General features: G+C 39.9%; 1 protein-coding gene across 1 annotated transcript in view; it reads right to left on the bottom strand.

Annotated features, from left to right (window-relative positions):
• Positions 1–16959, bottom strand: part of LOC144768345 (adenosine deaminase-like) — a 307500-nt gene that overhangs the window by 129162 nt on the left and 161379 nt on the right. The window contains exon 6 of the mRNA XM_078651931.1: positions 1891–2015. Within this exon, the coding sequence (XP_078508057.1) occupies positions 1891–2015 (125 nt within the window). The remainder of the gene's footprint in view (positions 1–1890; positions 2016–16959) is intronic.

The following is a 16959-nucleotide window of genomic DNA, read 5'->3' as shown; positions in this document are numbered from 1 at the left end:
CATACTAGAAGAAAATTTAAACTGCTCCGCAGACCAGAACAGAAGGCTACATACACAGGTATCAGAATTCAGAAAATATCTTGAAAAGAAAAATACAAGAATAGTGTTGTCCTTGAAAAAATATATTTTTAACGTGCGAGATTCCTGGTCGTGGACATGTCGTCCTGTGGAGGCAGGCTTTACTTGAATCACAGAAACCATCCCAGCCTCCTAGCACTTAAGAAGCAATATATAGGCTTCAACTTTTACATTTTTTTGTTTTTTATACCTAATTATTTTCTTTTCATAGGCCTGTAAGTGATTTTTGCAGAGAAAACAAAATAAATATGGATACAAACAGCAGGGTGTAAAAAAATAAATATGGATAAAAAAAGACGACAATGCTAGAAAAATAAATACCATATAAGTGTGAGCCTCAGTAGCCATATTGAGGAACAAAGCTAACATATTTTATACATGAAGAGATGTTCTAACGAAATACAAAAAACTAAATATAATTGATAAGATTTAACAGCCTGAATTAAGTATTCTGTGTGATGAACACAAATGTGATGTCGTTAGTCACTTCCTTCAAGAATCACAAATGTGGTGAGCAACAATGAGTGTCACAAAAAAGAATATAACACACTTAAACACTATGGATTCTTTTAAGCACTATTTGTGGATACCATATTTCATATCAATTTGGAATTTGGACTCTGGCTGTCTGCTGGAATTTTTTCAGCTGTAAAGAGTACTGAAGTTGCTTTTCACTACTATAATAGTATTAATAATATCCGTTATCTGGAGAATGACACACTAGTAATGAATAATTGACAAATGGCTCGGCACCGACATACCATATACCTGAGTAATATCCATTTTATGACAAAAGCAATAAATATTAACAGAGAGGCTAAAGTCCAAATCAATACCACATAAGATAACAATTGCGTCATGTGGTCCTGTTTTCAGGTCAATAAATGTGCTGTCGACGCAGTAAGGACCCGGTCTGCTAACAGGCATGTCACACTGCAGTCAGTGTTCATGAAAACTGACTGGTTCATAATTGGGGCTTCATTTTACAGTGCGATTGATATATCAATAAGTCGTATGCAAATGTGAATTTGCATGCAGTTGGGAAACGTTCTACCTAATGAATATTAATTATGCGGAAGGGATTCTGAGACTCCCTACAAATGTCTACAGAGGCAAGAATGGAAGCCTGCTGGGTCAGCTGACCCTCATCCTTCCGTATGCATTCCTAGTTGAGAAATACTTTTTTTTAAATTGCAACCTGTGGTTTTTAAAGGAACAGGCGCTGCTTTTAAAATAAAGTTTTTCCTGCTAGTAATTACAATGTGTGAAGCATACAGTGGGATCTCGACCTCTGCTTCATCAAGACTGGCACCCAGAATTCCTAAAAGGGAAGCTGTCCCACAGGGTTCCTTTCAGGTGTAGTTTGTACGCCACTGGAAAATTAAATAGCGCTTTGCAAATGCATGTTTTTTGCTCTGAAACACTGCAAATGCTGAAAAAGATATACAAATAGTCATATACTTGATGCACAGTCAAAATGAAATATAATAAAATAACAACGTATAGGGTTGTCTAGGAGTTTCCAGTATAGACCCTGAAGGACAAATGCATGCCAGATTTTCACGAATTCGCAAAAACTGTAGTTACATACAATTACACTAAATAGAGCTCAACTACCTAGCAAATAGTGTGAAAACCGAGGTTGGAACCCCTCAATGTAGACATTAAGATAATTAAACCTGTAGTACAAACATGATGGATTATTGTATAAATTTAAGTGGAATGCCTTAAACAAGGTCAAATTGGATTAGAATCAATGGCAATAGTTTTCTGTGGGTAATAACTTTCATTAGGTAAAGGTGTTCTACAAACCTCATAGGCCTTTCTATGTCCTGGAAAGGACTCAATATTCAACGACTCGTCCCCAGCCAGGTCAATGGCCACCACTGTGTCGTTCCGATACTTCTTGCATAGCTCGATCACCTCAGATGACCAATCTGCCAGTTATAAGAAGGAAAAGCATTATTCACCAAAAATTCTTTCCTCAAACTAAAGATCATGTTATCTACTTGATGTAATCAGTTAGGACATCCTTCCTATTGAGTGAACGACCAATCGTAACTGCCTCCCGTCAGTGGACTTTTCATGAAAACGTGCATCTCGTTCTTGATTTGATTTTCTTATTAAAACAATCAACCTAGTGTTATTAAAAAATACCTCTAATTAATTATCAAGAATCACCCCAATTGTTAATAGGGAGTTTAGTTTCATATATCAGTGTCTCATAATACTTGAGGCAAGGATAAATTAAATGAATTTCATGTCCCTAGGGAGCTGAGTACAGTACATTATTTTCAAGGCTGAACTGGCCTTAGCGGGCACCGGGCGTTTTCCCGGTGGGCCGGAAGGGTGCGGGCTGGTTTGCGTTCTCAGTCTGACCCGACTATTTTCAAACAATTTATACTTGCTACTCGACCCGACCAGATATCCCTAAGTTGTGTGCCGCTCCCTGAAAAAGACTTCATTTGTGGTCAAACCTACTTGGTAGCACAGCAACTTCTAATCCCCTGTCCTGGGAGTGTGCTTTAAATAACATTGTTTTGGCCCCAGATTGATTCCTATTTTCTAGACCTAAATTAAATCTATTGTGATCCATATATTATTCAAGTATTAGATGTATTCGTGCTTTGATCTTTTGATTTGTTTTATTCCTATTGATTGTATTGGGTTTATCCATATTTTTGTTTGTAACTGTTCTAATGGAATAGTAGTGCTGCTGATAGCCCTTAGGAGGTAACAGCATTTCCATGAGGTGTGTTACTTCCACGTGAGTTTTTCTATTAACGATCCCCCGATATAACATTTAATGCACACTTACATAATGTGCAATATATCTATGTAGTTAGTTGCCTAAACCCAAAGTTGCACGTCTGTGGGTATTTTATAGACCTTTTTGGTTGTTTTACAAAAGATTGATGTGTTGATAATTCAAAATTTGAATATTTTAATGACATTTTGGACATTCTACACCTGAAATTTGTGTAGGAAAGTGCTGTCAAATAAACCTTATTGCTGTAGCGTATGGACTAAAAATACATGTGTACAGCAATATCTAGAATACAATGTATTTTGACATATATTCTGAAAGTGTGTGAATAGTATAAATAAAATGATTATTACAACAAATTCAGAGAGTCACCATGAAAAAGCAGGAAACAGTTGGCAGTAAGAAGAGCACCAGAGTGAAAGGGAAGCAAGAGATTAAAATAGAAGAGAGAATGATAGAGAGAGCAAGAGTGAAAGAAACAGATATTAAGATAGTGAGAAAGGGAGAAAGTATGAGAAAAAGCAACAGTGATGCATAGTGACTGAAATTAAGAAAATGATAGTGAGAAAGGAAAAGATAGAGAGAGTTAGAGAAGACGAGTGTGAGAAACAAGATAGTAAGAAATATAGAGAAAGAAAGAGCACAGAAAGGGAGGAAGACCATCAGAAAGTAAGAGGAAAGAAAGAGAGCTAGCCAGTTAGAGGGGAAAAGAGACAAGAGAGAGATTAAAAGGAGAAGAAATAGTTAAAATAAGAGAGAGAAAGAGAGAGCTATTTCCTACGTTTACAACTCTACCAAGCAGCATGAATTGACCAGAAATATGCACATACTAGCATTATTCCTAAAAGTTCCTTCTGCATTTTCCGTCAAAGATTATATTGAGCAAAATATTTAATTCACATGGTAGGTAGCTTGGATGTATTTTCCTATCAAGATATGTATATGCTGCTAATAGCAGGCAGGTGGAAAGACAAGGGGTAAGCAGTTTAGAAATCGGTGGAAAATTTAGATTTTCAAAGCTGGAGGTGATAAAGAAAATCGAGATGTTATTAAAGACACAAAGGCTCAGGTTATGTGCAGTCTTCTTTATTCCGTTCCACGCGGCAAAACTAAATTCTATAGCAACAGTAGAGAAAAAACATAAACAACATTAGTTAACATCAGGAATGCAGCCTCTTTAATGCTCCCTTCATAAAGAAGAGTCATGTCCTTCTTCTTGCAGAAATCTCAAATAGAACTCCTTCCACAAGAATTTCTTTAACATCTCGAGATGTGAAGCTCCTCCAAAACCTTCCTACATTTAACCAATAGACTAAACCCAAACCATCATTAGCGCTTCTATTTAGATGAAAAAACAAGTCTATCGATATCATTAAAATATATAATTTCAAATAAAGATTATTACTGTTAGTATAACACAAAACAATCTATATTCACAAAAATTAAAACCTCCTCCATTTAGGTGGGGATAATCTGAGCCTTCATAACTCTAATAAAGTCTTGGTTTTCTTTAAACCTTTCAGCTTCTAGACCATAAACTCCAATTATGTGCAAGATCAAAGCCCTCTTCCATTGGTAACTCATCTAAATGATATCAAGCAGAGTGACATCGCTAACTTCCAAGAAAGCAATTTTATGGGTAAATTATTTTTGCAAGGCCAATTAAGTAGCAAATGTAAAACTATTTTCACATCCCACAAAACAGAACATTCAGCTCGTGAAGGTCTCCAAATTAATGCTTTCCATCAATCTACATACCAAGCCCAACTTTCCTACAGGTATTCAGTCCACTAATGAATGTTCTTCGGAAATTGAGAATCTGTAAGTGGTTAGAGTTTGATAAGACAACCCGGTTTTAAACACATTCACCAAAATATTCGCCACCTGCACCGCAGAGGTGTCCATAGAATCAAACCCCTATTAGTGGCACCAAGTACTTCATGCTGTCCAAGCTGAACCACATATTTTTCTAGTTCCCGGTGGCCCATGCTTCTTTGACCAACTCTGAAGCCTCTTTCGGAAAGCTGCTGATTCTCCACGCACTCCTGAAATCATCTATGCCATCAACTGTAATTGTCCTGCTAGAACAAACTCATAAAAATACTCTTGGACATTCGTCAGTTATTCCACATACACTGGCAGTAACAATGGAATCTGAACATTCAAACATTTTCCTATTGAAAACCAATCCTGAGCTTGCCACCAAGGTGTAATCAAAATCAAACATACTCAGTCCCTTTCCATCTGTAACTCTCTATCAAAATCATTTAAAAAGGGTGAAATGCATATGCCACTATCCTCAGTCAAACCTGTAGGAAATCATCATCTGCCTCTTCACCTAGAAATAGCCCCCTACAGACATATCTCTGAAGTTGCTTCAAATGTCTTAAGGCAAAGAGATTTCTCTTTAGTAGACATGTAATGACAGAAACACTCTCCGTTTAACTTCCACTTGCTAGAATCTGTTAACAAACGTATGTTCCAATCCACTTCCATAGTCAACCTTCCAAGAACACTTTCTGCTCTCACTGTAATCGGTTTTTCTAAACAATAATATACAAATTCAGTCAACTTCTTTGACCTTGCACCACCAAAATAGTTTATGTATCTGACAGCTGACACACTGTCCATTCTCAACAAAATAGTTCTCTCCTCTCCCTTCACTAGACTTTTCACAGCAAAAGAGTCTGACAAAAGCTTTAAACAATTGATATGTAAACTCTGTTCTTCCTTTGACCACTTTCCAATTGAACATTACCCCGTCATCACACCCCAACCTCTTTGTCTGGCATCCGACTTTAGTACATTGCCTCCGAAAATAGACCTGCCATTCCAGTCCTCTATATTCCTTCCCCACTAGAGGATTTCTTCTCCTGCATCCCCATTCAATCTCACATGGTTGTGATGCCAGCATCCTCTGAACATGTATTCTTCTTCCAATCTCTGTAACAACTGATAAGGAAGTGGACCTGGAAAATTAGCTTGGATGGTTGCCGCTAACAACCTTATACAAGCTAAATCTTTCAAAAGATATGATTCTTTTTCCAGGATATTTCTCAATTGTATCCTTACTTCTATTACCTTGTCTGTTGGTAAACTTAATTAGGAGGAATCTGAATCTATCATAAAATCCAATTACTACAACTTCCTGATCTGTGGTGAAATAACTTTTCCTTGACACTATGTCACCACGTCCTTCCAACAATTCTATTGTCATTTTGAAATGATCCAACAATATTTTGTGATTATGGGGTATAATCAATATATCGTCCAAATATACTATTAAATAAACTACATGCTGCCTTAACAAAAACTACTACGATTCTAATTTTGTTAAGCACCTTGGTGCAGAAGACAAATCAAAAGTACATTTCCATCAACTGCTTTTCCAATGAAAAATATATATTTCTGATGTTGCTTGTAAACAGGGACTGTAAATTAAGCAACCTTGAGATCTAAACATACCATCAAATCTTTGCACCTGAGCCCTTCTCTCACAAGATGGTTCCCTCCATCTTCATTTGATGACACACTACTCATTGATTTAGGTGTTGTAAATTTAGGACTAGACTCATTCTTCCATTCTGTATGACCTTCTTTTTCTTCTTCACTATGGACAGATTGCCAACAAATATCACCTGCTCCTGTTCCTGTCATTTCCCAGATTTCTTTCTATAATAAAACCTTCTCCTGCATAGAAAACTGAATTTTGTGTAGCATATGACATTTATTTGGTTCTTCTAAAAGAATCTATTCTGAATCCTTTCACTATTTCTGATACCTATGGATCATGCGTTATCCTCTCCCACAGACGTAAAAACTCTGTTAGAGGCCCTGCTTCCTTTGGTAGGGGCAAATTCAAAGGAAAAATCCCCTCACCTGAAACATAGCCTGACATTTGTACTCTACTTTGGCTTACTTTCTCTTTGAGGATAAAAATCCTCCAACCGTTCCTCTGCCTCTACAGAAGGGCTGTTCTTGGCAATAGTAGTTGAGGTCTAAATTGAACACAACCCGGAAAGTGACCTCGTTCTCTCTGATTCCTCCCAACAACACCACCTCTGAATACTCTTCTCATGCTGCTTTGTGCGTTATCTAAATTAGTAAAAGCTCCTGCATATTTTTCCAATTCTTTGAGAATCTTATCCCGTAACAGACCTTTTGATTTTGCTCCCTCCTCTGTCTGAGCCATATCTACTAACTTAGGTTCTATTCTCATGAAAATGGATTTTCTCCATTGTGCTGATACTGCAGCATTTGCTTTGCACAACAAACGCACAGTTCATTGGATCCACCTCGTAAACATGTTAAATCCACTATAACCCTTTTTTGCTACATCTTCTTCTGTCATTGCAAAGATTTCTATAACTGGACCACTTATGTCTAACATTTTATCCTGGCATATTCTCGAAGAATTCTTAAACCCTTTCTTTGGAGCTTTTCCTCACTTCATCAAGTACCTTGCCATTTTGCGTCTAAATCAGGGTCAAGCATACTTTATTGGGTACTTCTGGTCGTGAGCATTCCGATCTTAAAACATTTATTTTCTCTAAATAGAGGTTTCTGCATTTTAGAATGCAATATCTCAATATGTGGTCCATAGCCACCGGACATGCCACCGCCCGCTCCCACACCGCCAAAAAGCTCACTGCCAGCTAGCCGCCAGATTACAAGTTTTCTTGTTGTCTGGCATGCAGTCCTTTGGTGTTCCCATGGTGGTGCCTTTATAAAAGGCACAGCCATGGAAATGCAGAAGCCCGTTCCTCCACGGCATGGACTCTGCTGTCCATGGCGTGCAGGAAAGCGGGTGCAGGCACACAGGGTGCACAATATGTGCCCCCTGCATGCATCCCCATGGCCTGAGGCTCCAGGTGACCCTGTGGGGCCCCCTTAGTTTTCTCCCCGCTAGCAGTTTCATGGCGTGAACACGGTCATGAGACCGCTAGCAGTGAGAGTACTCGTAATATGCTTGGCAGGGCCACAGCGGCCCTGCCACACATACTAAGGCCTCATACCGACATGCCACCACTAGGTATCGCAGTTCCCTGGCGGTTTGCGGCAGTCTCATGGCGGTCCGACCACTGAAGTTGCAATTTGGCAGTTGGACCTCTGGTGCTGCAGTGACTGCCGCACCACCGCTGGTTTGGCTGTCCTATGGACAGTCAACAACGTAATCTAGCCCTGAATCTTTGAAGGTGTTCAATTTATTATGTTTACTGCTTTCCTTCCTCTTCACCTGTTACTCCTCAGACTCAGATAAGGAAAAGTATTGTTCGTCTTCTGGCTTATCCACAGGAACTTTCCTCTTAACCACTTTGCACTTTATTGGTTTGAACATAAAAGCTGCTCACACTGCTTTAGAAACCATCTTCCTCATGTTAGAGGAAATCATAAGCCTAAAATCATCTTAAGTGATCCCACTAGTTGAAGGTAAAGAATCACCAAGTCATTCTATATCAATAAAATGAGCCCTGTCTAAAAAAACAATCACAACGCTTGGATACATCTCATTTCACTTCCCTCTCAGTTGCTGAATAAATAAACTTCTAAATCATTTGTCGTGGCTTCTACAAATTATTGTAAGTATCATTGAATTGGAATCTTTCTCAACCTAAAATGGCTGCCTATAACAAGACATTGTAGTCCTATGTCTATATCTTGAGAATCATCTCAACACATAAGCAAGCATACGCGTCCCTGTTAATAAACCAGAGCTCATGGAGCTCGTGCTAAAGAAAAAAACATCATCTGCTTTATACATATACTGCAAACAGATGCTGTATGCGGTGCAAATGTAAGTTCCTTCAGGGCCCGCTAGAAATCTTTCAGAAATCATAGACTTTCGCGCCTCTTTTTGAATGTTAACCAACCACTCAATGTACAATATTACCCAAATATTTATTTTCATCAATGTCAACACATAAGGCATTCCTGGCAGTTCCTATCAACTACCACAACAATATTATGTCTACAGACACATTGCTCAGCCAGAATAAATAACACAAATATGTTCACCTGTGTTTTTTCTTCAATCCTGACCTTTGCTCACCAACTCAAATGACTCAAACTCAAAACACCCACAGCAACTTAGCATCTTTTCAACAATACCACAAACCAAGGCAAGGGATCTTGTCAGGAAGCAGCATTAAAAGTGGCAGCAGTCCTGATAATGTATTTGGTTGTTCAAGATTTTGCACTCCTTTTACTGTGGTATTGTGTTGCCGCGAGTAAGGCTTTAAAGGAGACTGCACATTATCAGAGCTTCCGGTCTTGACGTTAAAATCCATTGTTTACGGTCTGGGCCCTTCATTTGTAGATTTAAAGTTTTAGCGTTATCATCCATCCTCGTTCTCGAATCTTCAATCTGAAAAGCAATGCAAACCAATGCGTCATTTGACAGAAAAGGCGTCACCTGCCACTTCTTAGTTCTGCGACCCCCGTTATGGAATTGACTCCTACTGTGCACGTACACGAATGAGCACAGGCAGTTAGGAAGAAAGATTAATCTCTAGTGGGCATATTATCAAGAGTGGCGTTAAAGTTATTGCCGCTTTATCGGCAGGAAACTGCCGCTAAAGTGGTGATAAGGGGCTTGATAATATACCCTAGAGAATTCCCATAGAAGCCCAGGTTAGATGTCTAACCTGTGTTTCTATTAGAATTCTGTAGAGCATATTATCAAACCTATTATTGCTACTTTAGCGCCAGTTTCCTGCCGATAAAGCGGCGATAATTTTATTATCGGCAGGAAACTGCCGCTAAAGTGGTGATAAGGGGCTTGATAATATACCCTAGAGAATTCCCATAGAAGCCCAGGTTAGATGTCTAACCTGTGTTTCTATTAGAATTCTGTAGAGCATATTATCAAACCTATTATTGCTACTTTAGCGCCAGTTTCCTGCCGATAAAGCGGCGATAATTTTATCGCCCCGTCTTGATAATATGGCCCTAGACTTTTTCAGTAAACAATGCTCTGCCCAGTTACCGTAGTATTTCTTTTAGTTTTTTTAATATTTATTTTTAGAGGCCCATGCTTCCTAAAATGCTTCCTGAAACGAGGAGGGAAAGGTAGGCAATTTGAAAAGGGAAAACGTTAAACGTGTGAACGGCTGTAAAAACAAACTAAAGACACATAAAGCTTAGCAGCGTAGGAAAGATTTCATAGCCCTAATACCCTTTAATGTTCCTGCAGTTGCAAGGAAGATTATTCCACTATATATGCATCAAATAATGGCACGCATTATCTTTCTCGATTGTATGTGAAAAGCAAGCTGGCTTACTGATTGCAGTGGCTAGCTAGAGGGCATACTTTCTCAAGAACGTGGATAGCTTACATTTTTCTCAGGCAATGACTCCTTATAGCCATGCAAAAGCACCTAAACTGACTGCACCACTCCACTTGAAGCCAGTGACGGCCTCTCTGTTCCTCAGAGTGGCGTAGCTAGCCCTTTCGCCACCAATGGCCTCTTCGTTCCTCACAGTGGAGTAGCTAGCCCTTTTGCCGCCCGTGGCAGTCTCTTAGTTTGCAGCCAGTCGAATGTAAGAGTGGGGGTAGTGGGTGGGGTGCGGGCGGCCGCAAGTAAGATCGGGAAAGGGCCGCCACCAAAATTCATGCCACCCGGGGCGGACCGCCGTCCCCCCCTCCCCTTGCTATGTCACTAGTTCCTCAGACACTTGATAAGACCTAGGAAGCCTCTGCATGGTCATTGTGCAGTTTTAGGCCTTTGTAGGATCGCTAGTTAATAAGCCGACCACCATAAGCACAGGCGTTTACAATAGTAAATTATGGATAGTACCCATGCATCTACCTCAAGGCCTGCTTCTCTCAAGGAAGAAAGGAAACAAACTTCCTTAGATGGCGAAGTAGTTTGAAGCCATTGCCTTAACCTTGGCAGACAGAGGTGAGGACACTCTGATCCATTACCACTTATAAATGTAACATTGGCTATAGAGGTAGGAGTATGCCCAGACTCCCAGTCCAAAGAGAGCCCCAGCGTTTACGTTGTTGCCTAATACCAAGCTCGGTCAAGCTTGCCTGCCATTTTAGGTTGTTGCGGCTTATTCACTGCATGACAGTGTTTGATGTTGGTCATTGATGGTGGCACATCGTTATGGAGTTTCACAATTAGTGTGGCACAAACAGCATAGGCGACAGATCTGCAGCCAAAGGATCTTATTGAGAAGACAGATGGCGTACTTAGATGTTAAATAAAATTGTTGACGAGGGCGAACCTTGAGGTGCACCATACATTGCTTCTGCCTTCACAAACGTGGTGGTGGGAAGTGAGAGAGTCTGGTTATGGTTGCCAGAAATTACTTAAACCAGTTAGGCATAGTACCACCACTATACCGAAGGATGTCCTCCAATGTCTGAAGAAACATTCCATTGCCTAGTCTAAAGACTTACTCTTGCCACACACCCCCATCAACCTCAATGACCCCAACTTTATCAAAGATCACCTCTTGTGTAGACATGCCATCCTGCCTGGGATAAAAGCATGTCTGCCACGGATCTAGAATGTTGTGCTCTTCCAAGTAGCCGGGAAGTTGTTTTTGCCATCACTTTCTCCAGAAATGTCCCACAGCTCCCAGCAATGTGATAGCCTGATAATTAGCTATTTTCTTGGGTCAAGGTTGGGTTTCTTCAGGATGTAGGATACAGTGCATGTTTTGCCATGATTGGGGACACCACCGACCTCTAGACTGACCGCTGCATCTTGCATGAAATGGATGATGCTTGAAATTGCAGACTGGCTACTGGGCAAATATCTTCTGCAGAACCTGATCTGGTGCCATGGGTCAACGCCTCTAAATCTGGCTCTGGGACAAAAGTGAAATGGTCCCAACAGGATGTCATCCCTCCTATGTCTCTATTTCAGGATAGTCATTAGGCTTTAAAAGTCAGAGATCGTTTAATGGCACATATTCATCTTGTACAGAAAGGAAAGCAGGGCTATGGAAGAGCCATGCAGTGTTATAAAGGTAAGGTAAGATTAATTCAAGCATTCAATCCATCACTTTTTTGTACACTTTAGGGTTTACAAAGGTGGCAATTTGAGAATAGACCACCCGAGGAATGAATGTCACCCATAATTTTGAATACAGAAAGTCAGTTTAGACTATGTGAGTGCCATACTTTTCTTTGGAAGCTGCTCTTTGTTGGTGAACTTCTCTTTTGCTGAAAATGTGGTTACTCAGTCTCTCTGAGCTCTACTGGTATCAACTTTGGGGCATATTTACGAGCCCAATGAGCCACCGGAACATAATTTGTTGTGATGCTCTGGTGATGCAAATCACAAAAATCATATCTATGAGACCATGCAAAGCCACTATGTGTGACTTTGATGGCCTCATATATATGAGTAAGGCAAGGCAGCGCAAATCACTGCATTGCCGTACTCTGTACTTGGGAGCTGTGCCATAGGCATTGCAGTGGGTTTTGCCATGCAACATCCATGGACTTTGACACTTCTTCAGATTTATGAGAGAATGTAAACCAGGGAAAGCGTGAAAACCTTACATCTCCCATGGTGAGACATAGCGAGGAGAAATAAAGTGCATTCAGCAGCGCATATAGAGAGAGGAAAATGCCTCTTAGCATTGTTTCTGTGCAGGAAGGTGCCCCTTCCTGCACAAAAACAATCCTGCCGACAACACAGGTACAGTTACACCATGGTGCTGGTGTTGGTGCCAGGCTGTCAAAACTGCGCCAGCACAGGGGGTAAGGACAGGAATGCACCACACTGCATAAATACGTTGCATTCCTGCCGTGTCATTTTGGCGTAGGGCAGCGCAACAAGCGGACTTGCTGCGCTGCCCTAAGCCGAATCCCCATAAATGAGGACCTTTATTTCTTCACAGTGCAATTTGCTCTGAGATCTGATATTGCTACCGGAAGTTTCCTTTCAGGGAACAAGTCTGCCCAAAATCTTAGTAAAACCTGATTTGAATTGAGTCAACAGATTTTCAAACTCAGATTGCTCACAGAAGTGGTCAGAAAGTTGAATCAGAATTTTGGGAAGATTGATCTTACCTCATGGCCAGTTGAAGGAAGCAGCTGCACTTAGATGAACTAGAATGTAAGACTCTGATGTTGAACAATATAAGAAAGTAATGAGTTCAGTCCAGGAGCATTATGAGACCATTCTTAACTAAGCCATCATGAATAGGCCCCATGTATGGTGTCAGAAATTTCTGGGATGGAGTTGGCTTGATACCGGTTTTTGATTAGAAACAGGACTAGTGAAGATGATATATGAAGTATTTGCCTGCAGTGCAATTGGGGTTCATAAACTGATAGATGCACATGAAAGCCGCTGTTCTTTATACTCCCTGGAGCTTACGGACAATGGCTGAGCAGAGAAGGGATGACCTTCAGTGAAGCTACTAATACAATATTCACCACCAGAGTAATTTTTTATTACTAAGTATTCCTTAAGTCTCTTCAAGCCATCACACTGACACGTCCAGCTCTCTATAAGACTTATAGGGGGTTATTTACTAATATTTTGGATGGGTGCTCGTATGGCTCAAAGTGACAAAAGAGCTTTGGGTCAATAGATTAACATTAAAAGAAAAACAGGCGCGCATCTCAACCCTTGGTAAATCTAGGCCACCATCTTTTGTGTCAGAATATCCTTATTCCAATGCATCACAGCTACATATTTTTCCCTGCCTTAGTCTGTATGCTGTTAATGATATTATCATTGCAAATTTTAATATAACATTCCTCCTGTAGATGGTGAAGCCCCCATTTTGAACTCATTCCTTACAATGCTTCTTTTGGGCAAAAATGCCTATTTCCCCACATTCAATTTTCAATTCAATTTTCAATTTTATATGAATATGATTTGGAACTCAACTGAGGTCCACATATTAAAAAGATAAAAAACATGAAGTTACAACAAAAATTACAGAGTATCCTATCCATGTAATACATTTACGTAATGCAAAAGGCATAAAATCATATCTATTAATATAAATCCAAAAAACATTTAAAGAAATTAAAAATTCTGTAACAAAACATTTTATTAGGCGGGTTGCACATAGCGTCCAGTAGAGATTTTGCAGAAAGAATGCCTAACTTTAAGCATATTGGTCTCAACCACTTTTGACGATGGGCCCTTAGAGCAGGGCATATAAAAAGGATATGGGAGATATCCTGAATTGAAGAATCACTGCTACATAGATTACATTTATCAGAACAACCATGCCATCTAGCTAATAGTTTATTTAAAGGGAGAAGGTCATATCTCAAAAGAAACCAAAAACGGCGTAGGCCGTGAGGGAGGGACCAAGATGCATAGGGTTGTATCTTTTTAAATGAATAGGAACTAACAACCTCGGTAACACCTTTCTTTAAACAGAAAACATCTCTATCCCTCTTAAAACTTAGCTCCCATGTAGCCCGTTTTAAAGACAGCTTTAGCTGATGCATGGATAATTGAAAGAGCGATGATTCCTCCAATTCTAATAGTAAAACAGCCCTTCTAATATTCTTTATAAGTAAAGAATATTCTTTCATAGGACCCAGTAATTCTTTTTTAATTAGGCATCTTAATGTAGCCGGGTTGCCCTTGGCTAGGTAAAAAACCCAGCGTATTACTCCTGCCAGGGCCTGAACCCAACTGCTTCGTAGGCCCAATTCGAGTCTAAGGGTTTCTACTGTACACGCATTATTGACTGACAATAAACAACGCAAAAGCCTACCCTCAATGGTATCCAGAAAACCCCATTGACTTAAGTCTATTAGCTCAGTGCCATAGAGCAGGGAAGCAGGAATTTTTGTTCGAAAGGCCTCCAGGAGAATGGCAAAATTTCTTCTACCGGTGGCTTTATAAAGAGCGCTCAGTCCCTTTCCCTGGGTCAGGGCTTTCCTGATGTTACCATCTATGTGTGCCTTGTTGCTCAAATTACCACAAACTATTTTTCCCAAAAAAACGTACGTTTTTACAACTTCCAATTTCTCGTTCCCTAAAAACCAGCAGAAGTTACACAATTTTGGTTTTTTCTTTCCCGTGAAGCACATTACTTTGCTTTTAGACATGTTAATTTTCAAATGATGATCTTTAGAAAATAAATGCAAAGCATGCAGACGACTATTAAGACCCTTAGGCGTAAGGTCAAGAAGAAGTATGTCATCTGCATACATTAAACATGCTACCTGTTTGTCCCCTAAGGTGGGGGCAATTCCTTCACTCAGGGAAAGAATCTGTGGGAGATCACAAACATAAAGGGAAAATAGTAAGGGTGCTAATAAGCAGCCCTGTTTAAGACCATTGGCTGTCGGAATTGCTTGGGAAAGGCCTCTCTCCCCCCCCAATAATACTCTACACCAGGTCTCAGAGTGGAGTTCCTGAACTAAATTTAATAGCCTGACTGGCATACCCAAGGCAAACAGTTTCTTCCATAATAATGGACGGTCAACTTTGTCAAAGGCTGTGGAGAAGTCTATGAAGGCAGCATAGACTCCCCCACCTCTGACCTTGACATATTTATCCGTTATTACCTGGAGAGCAGTTAAATTATCCAAGGTACCGTGATTTCTTCGGAATCCCGTCTGTTCTAGAGGAAGAATATTTGCCTGGACTACGCAGTCATTAACTTGTTTCAGAAGGCATCTAGAAAAAACCTTTCCAATTGCATCTAACAAAGCAATTTGGCGATAATTTTGAGGAGCTAATTGATCACCCTTTTTAAAAAGGGGCACTAAAATGCTTCCTTTCCACGAGGGAACTATCTTTCCGCTACAGAAACAAACATTAAACACTGGACTTAACAACTTACTCAATTTTTTGCTGTTATGTTTTAAAACCAAAATTGGAAGTTCGTCCGGCCCCATTGCCCCGGATAAGCGCATTTCCCTTATGGCTATTATAATGTCCTTTTCAGATAGGGGAATCAGAGGCTGGTCCTTTTCATTAACACCTACATGAGGAAACGACTTTCCATTTATTGCATAAAGGGATGTAACATATTGCACCCATATGTTTTCATCTATGGGAATAGGAAGTGGACGTGTTCTTGATCCACACCCCTCACCTATAAGAGCCCAAAACTGTCTCATATCCCCATTAAAAGCAGCCTCTCTTAATTTAATTCAAGTTGCATCCTCCCTTTCTTTCCGTAGTTTTTCCTGCAACCTTTTCCTTCTTCTTTTTAATAGGTTTACTTCACAAGCTCCTTCTACGGATTTATGCAAGTATTGTTTCCTTACAAGTTTATTTATTTCTATATTAATAGAACGTAAGGGCCAAGAGGGAGTGGTAAAGTATTTTTTCTTGTTAGGTTTTTTAGCGAGTGGAATTACTGACGTCATAAAATCTTGGAAGGACGTTATTTCAGAACCCTGCCAATTGGCAAGATCATCAATTGCAGCATCCAAGACGCTCTCCAGGTCTTGTTCAGCCTGTTGGTTCCAATAGCACCTTCCTGTTTTCACTCCTAAACTTACCTGATCACTATTAAGTGACCATTGATCGGGACTCTGAGGATTTATATTCAAGACGGAAAGAAGTATTTTATGGTCACTAAAGACCGTTTCAATGACCCTGAGATCCTTTACTAGGAAAAAAGAAGAGTTCTCAACTATCACATAATCTAATATTGATTCTCCCTGATGAGATTTGTGAGTAAAATTAGCAGGGGAGTCGGAGAGGAATCTTCCGTTTGCTATAATCCCATCCATTTCAGCAAGTTCTTTGAGAAGCAACTTCCCGCGCTTATTTGTTTTAATTTTCTCGGGAAGGATAGCTTGTGGGATATGACATGATTCTTCTTTGTCTTTATCGCGAAACAGAGTCATACTTGAATTAGAGATTTTACAATTCAAATCCCCTACTAAGATTATATTGGGGGGAGAAGATTTCTCCCTTATACTCTGAATATAGGCAAAAACTCTTCTTAAAATTACATTAGAGCTAACTTCAGGGGGAATGTATGCGTTAATCAATACCAGAGGTTTAGATACATTAACATTATCGTGACTAAACAGCGTTATAGCTTGAAAGAGATTGCTAGAATCCATATAATGGGAGAAATTCCATTTTATCTCAGTGGATAGGAGACAGGCAATTCCCCCCTTCGCGTGTCCTCTCCTGGAAGAGACGGCTTGA

Source organism: Lissotriton helveticus, chromosome 7 (genome assembly GCF_964261635.1).
Source record: "Lissotriton helveticus chromosome 7, aLisHel1.1, whole genome shotgun sequence".
In the NCBI taxonomy this organism is placed as follows: domain Eukaryota; kingdom Metazoa; phylum Chordata; class Amphibia; order Caudata; family Salamandridae; genus Lissotriton; species Lissotriton helveticus.
This window is presented reverse-complemented; position numbering and strand designations above follow the sequence as displayed.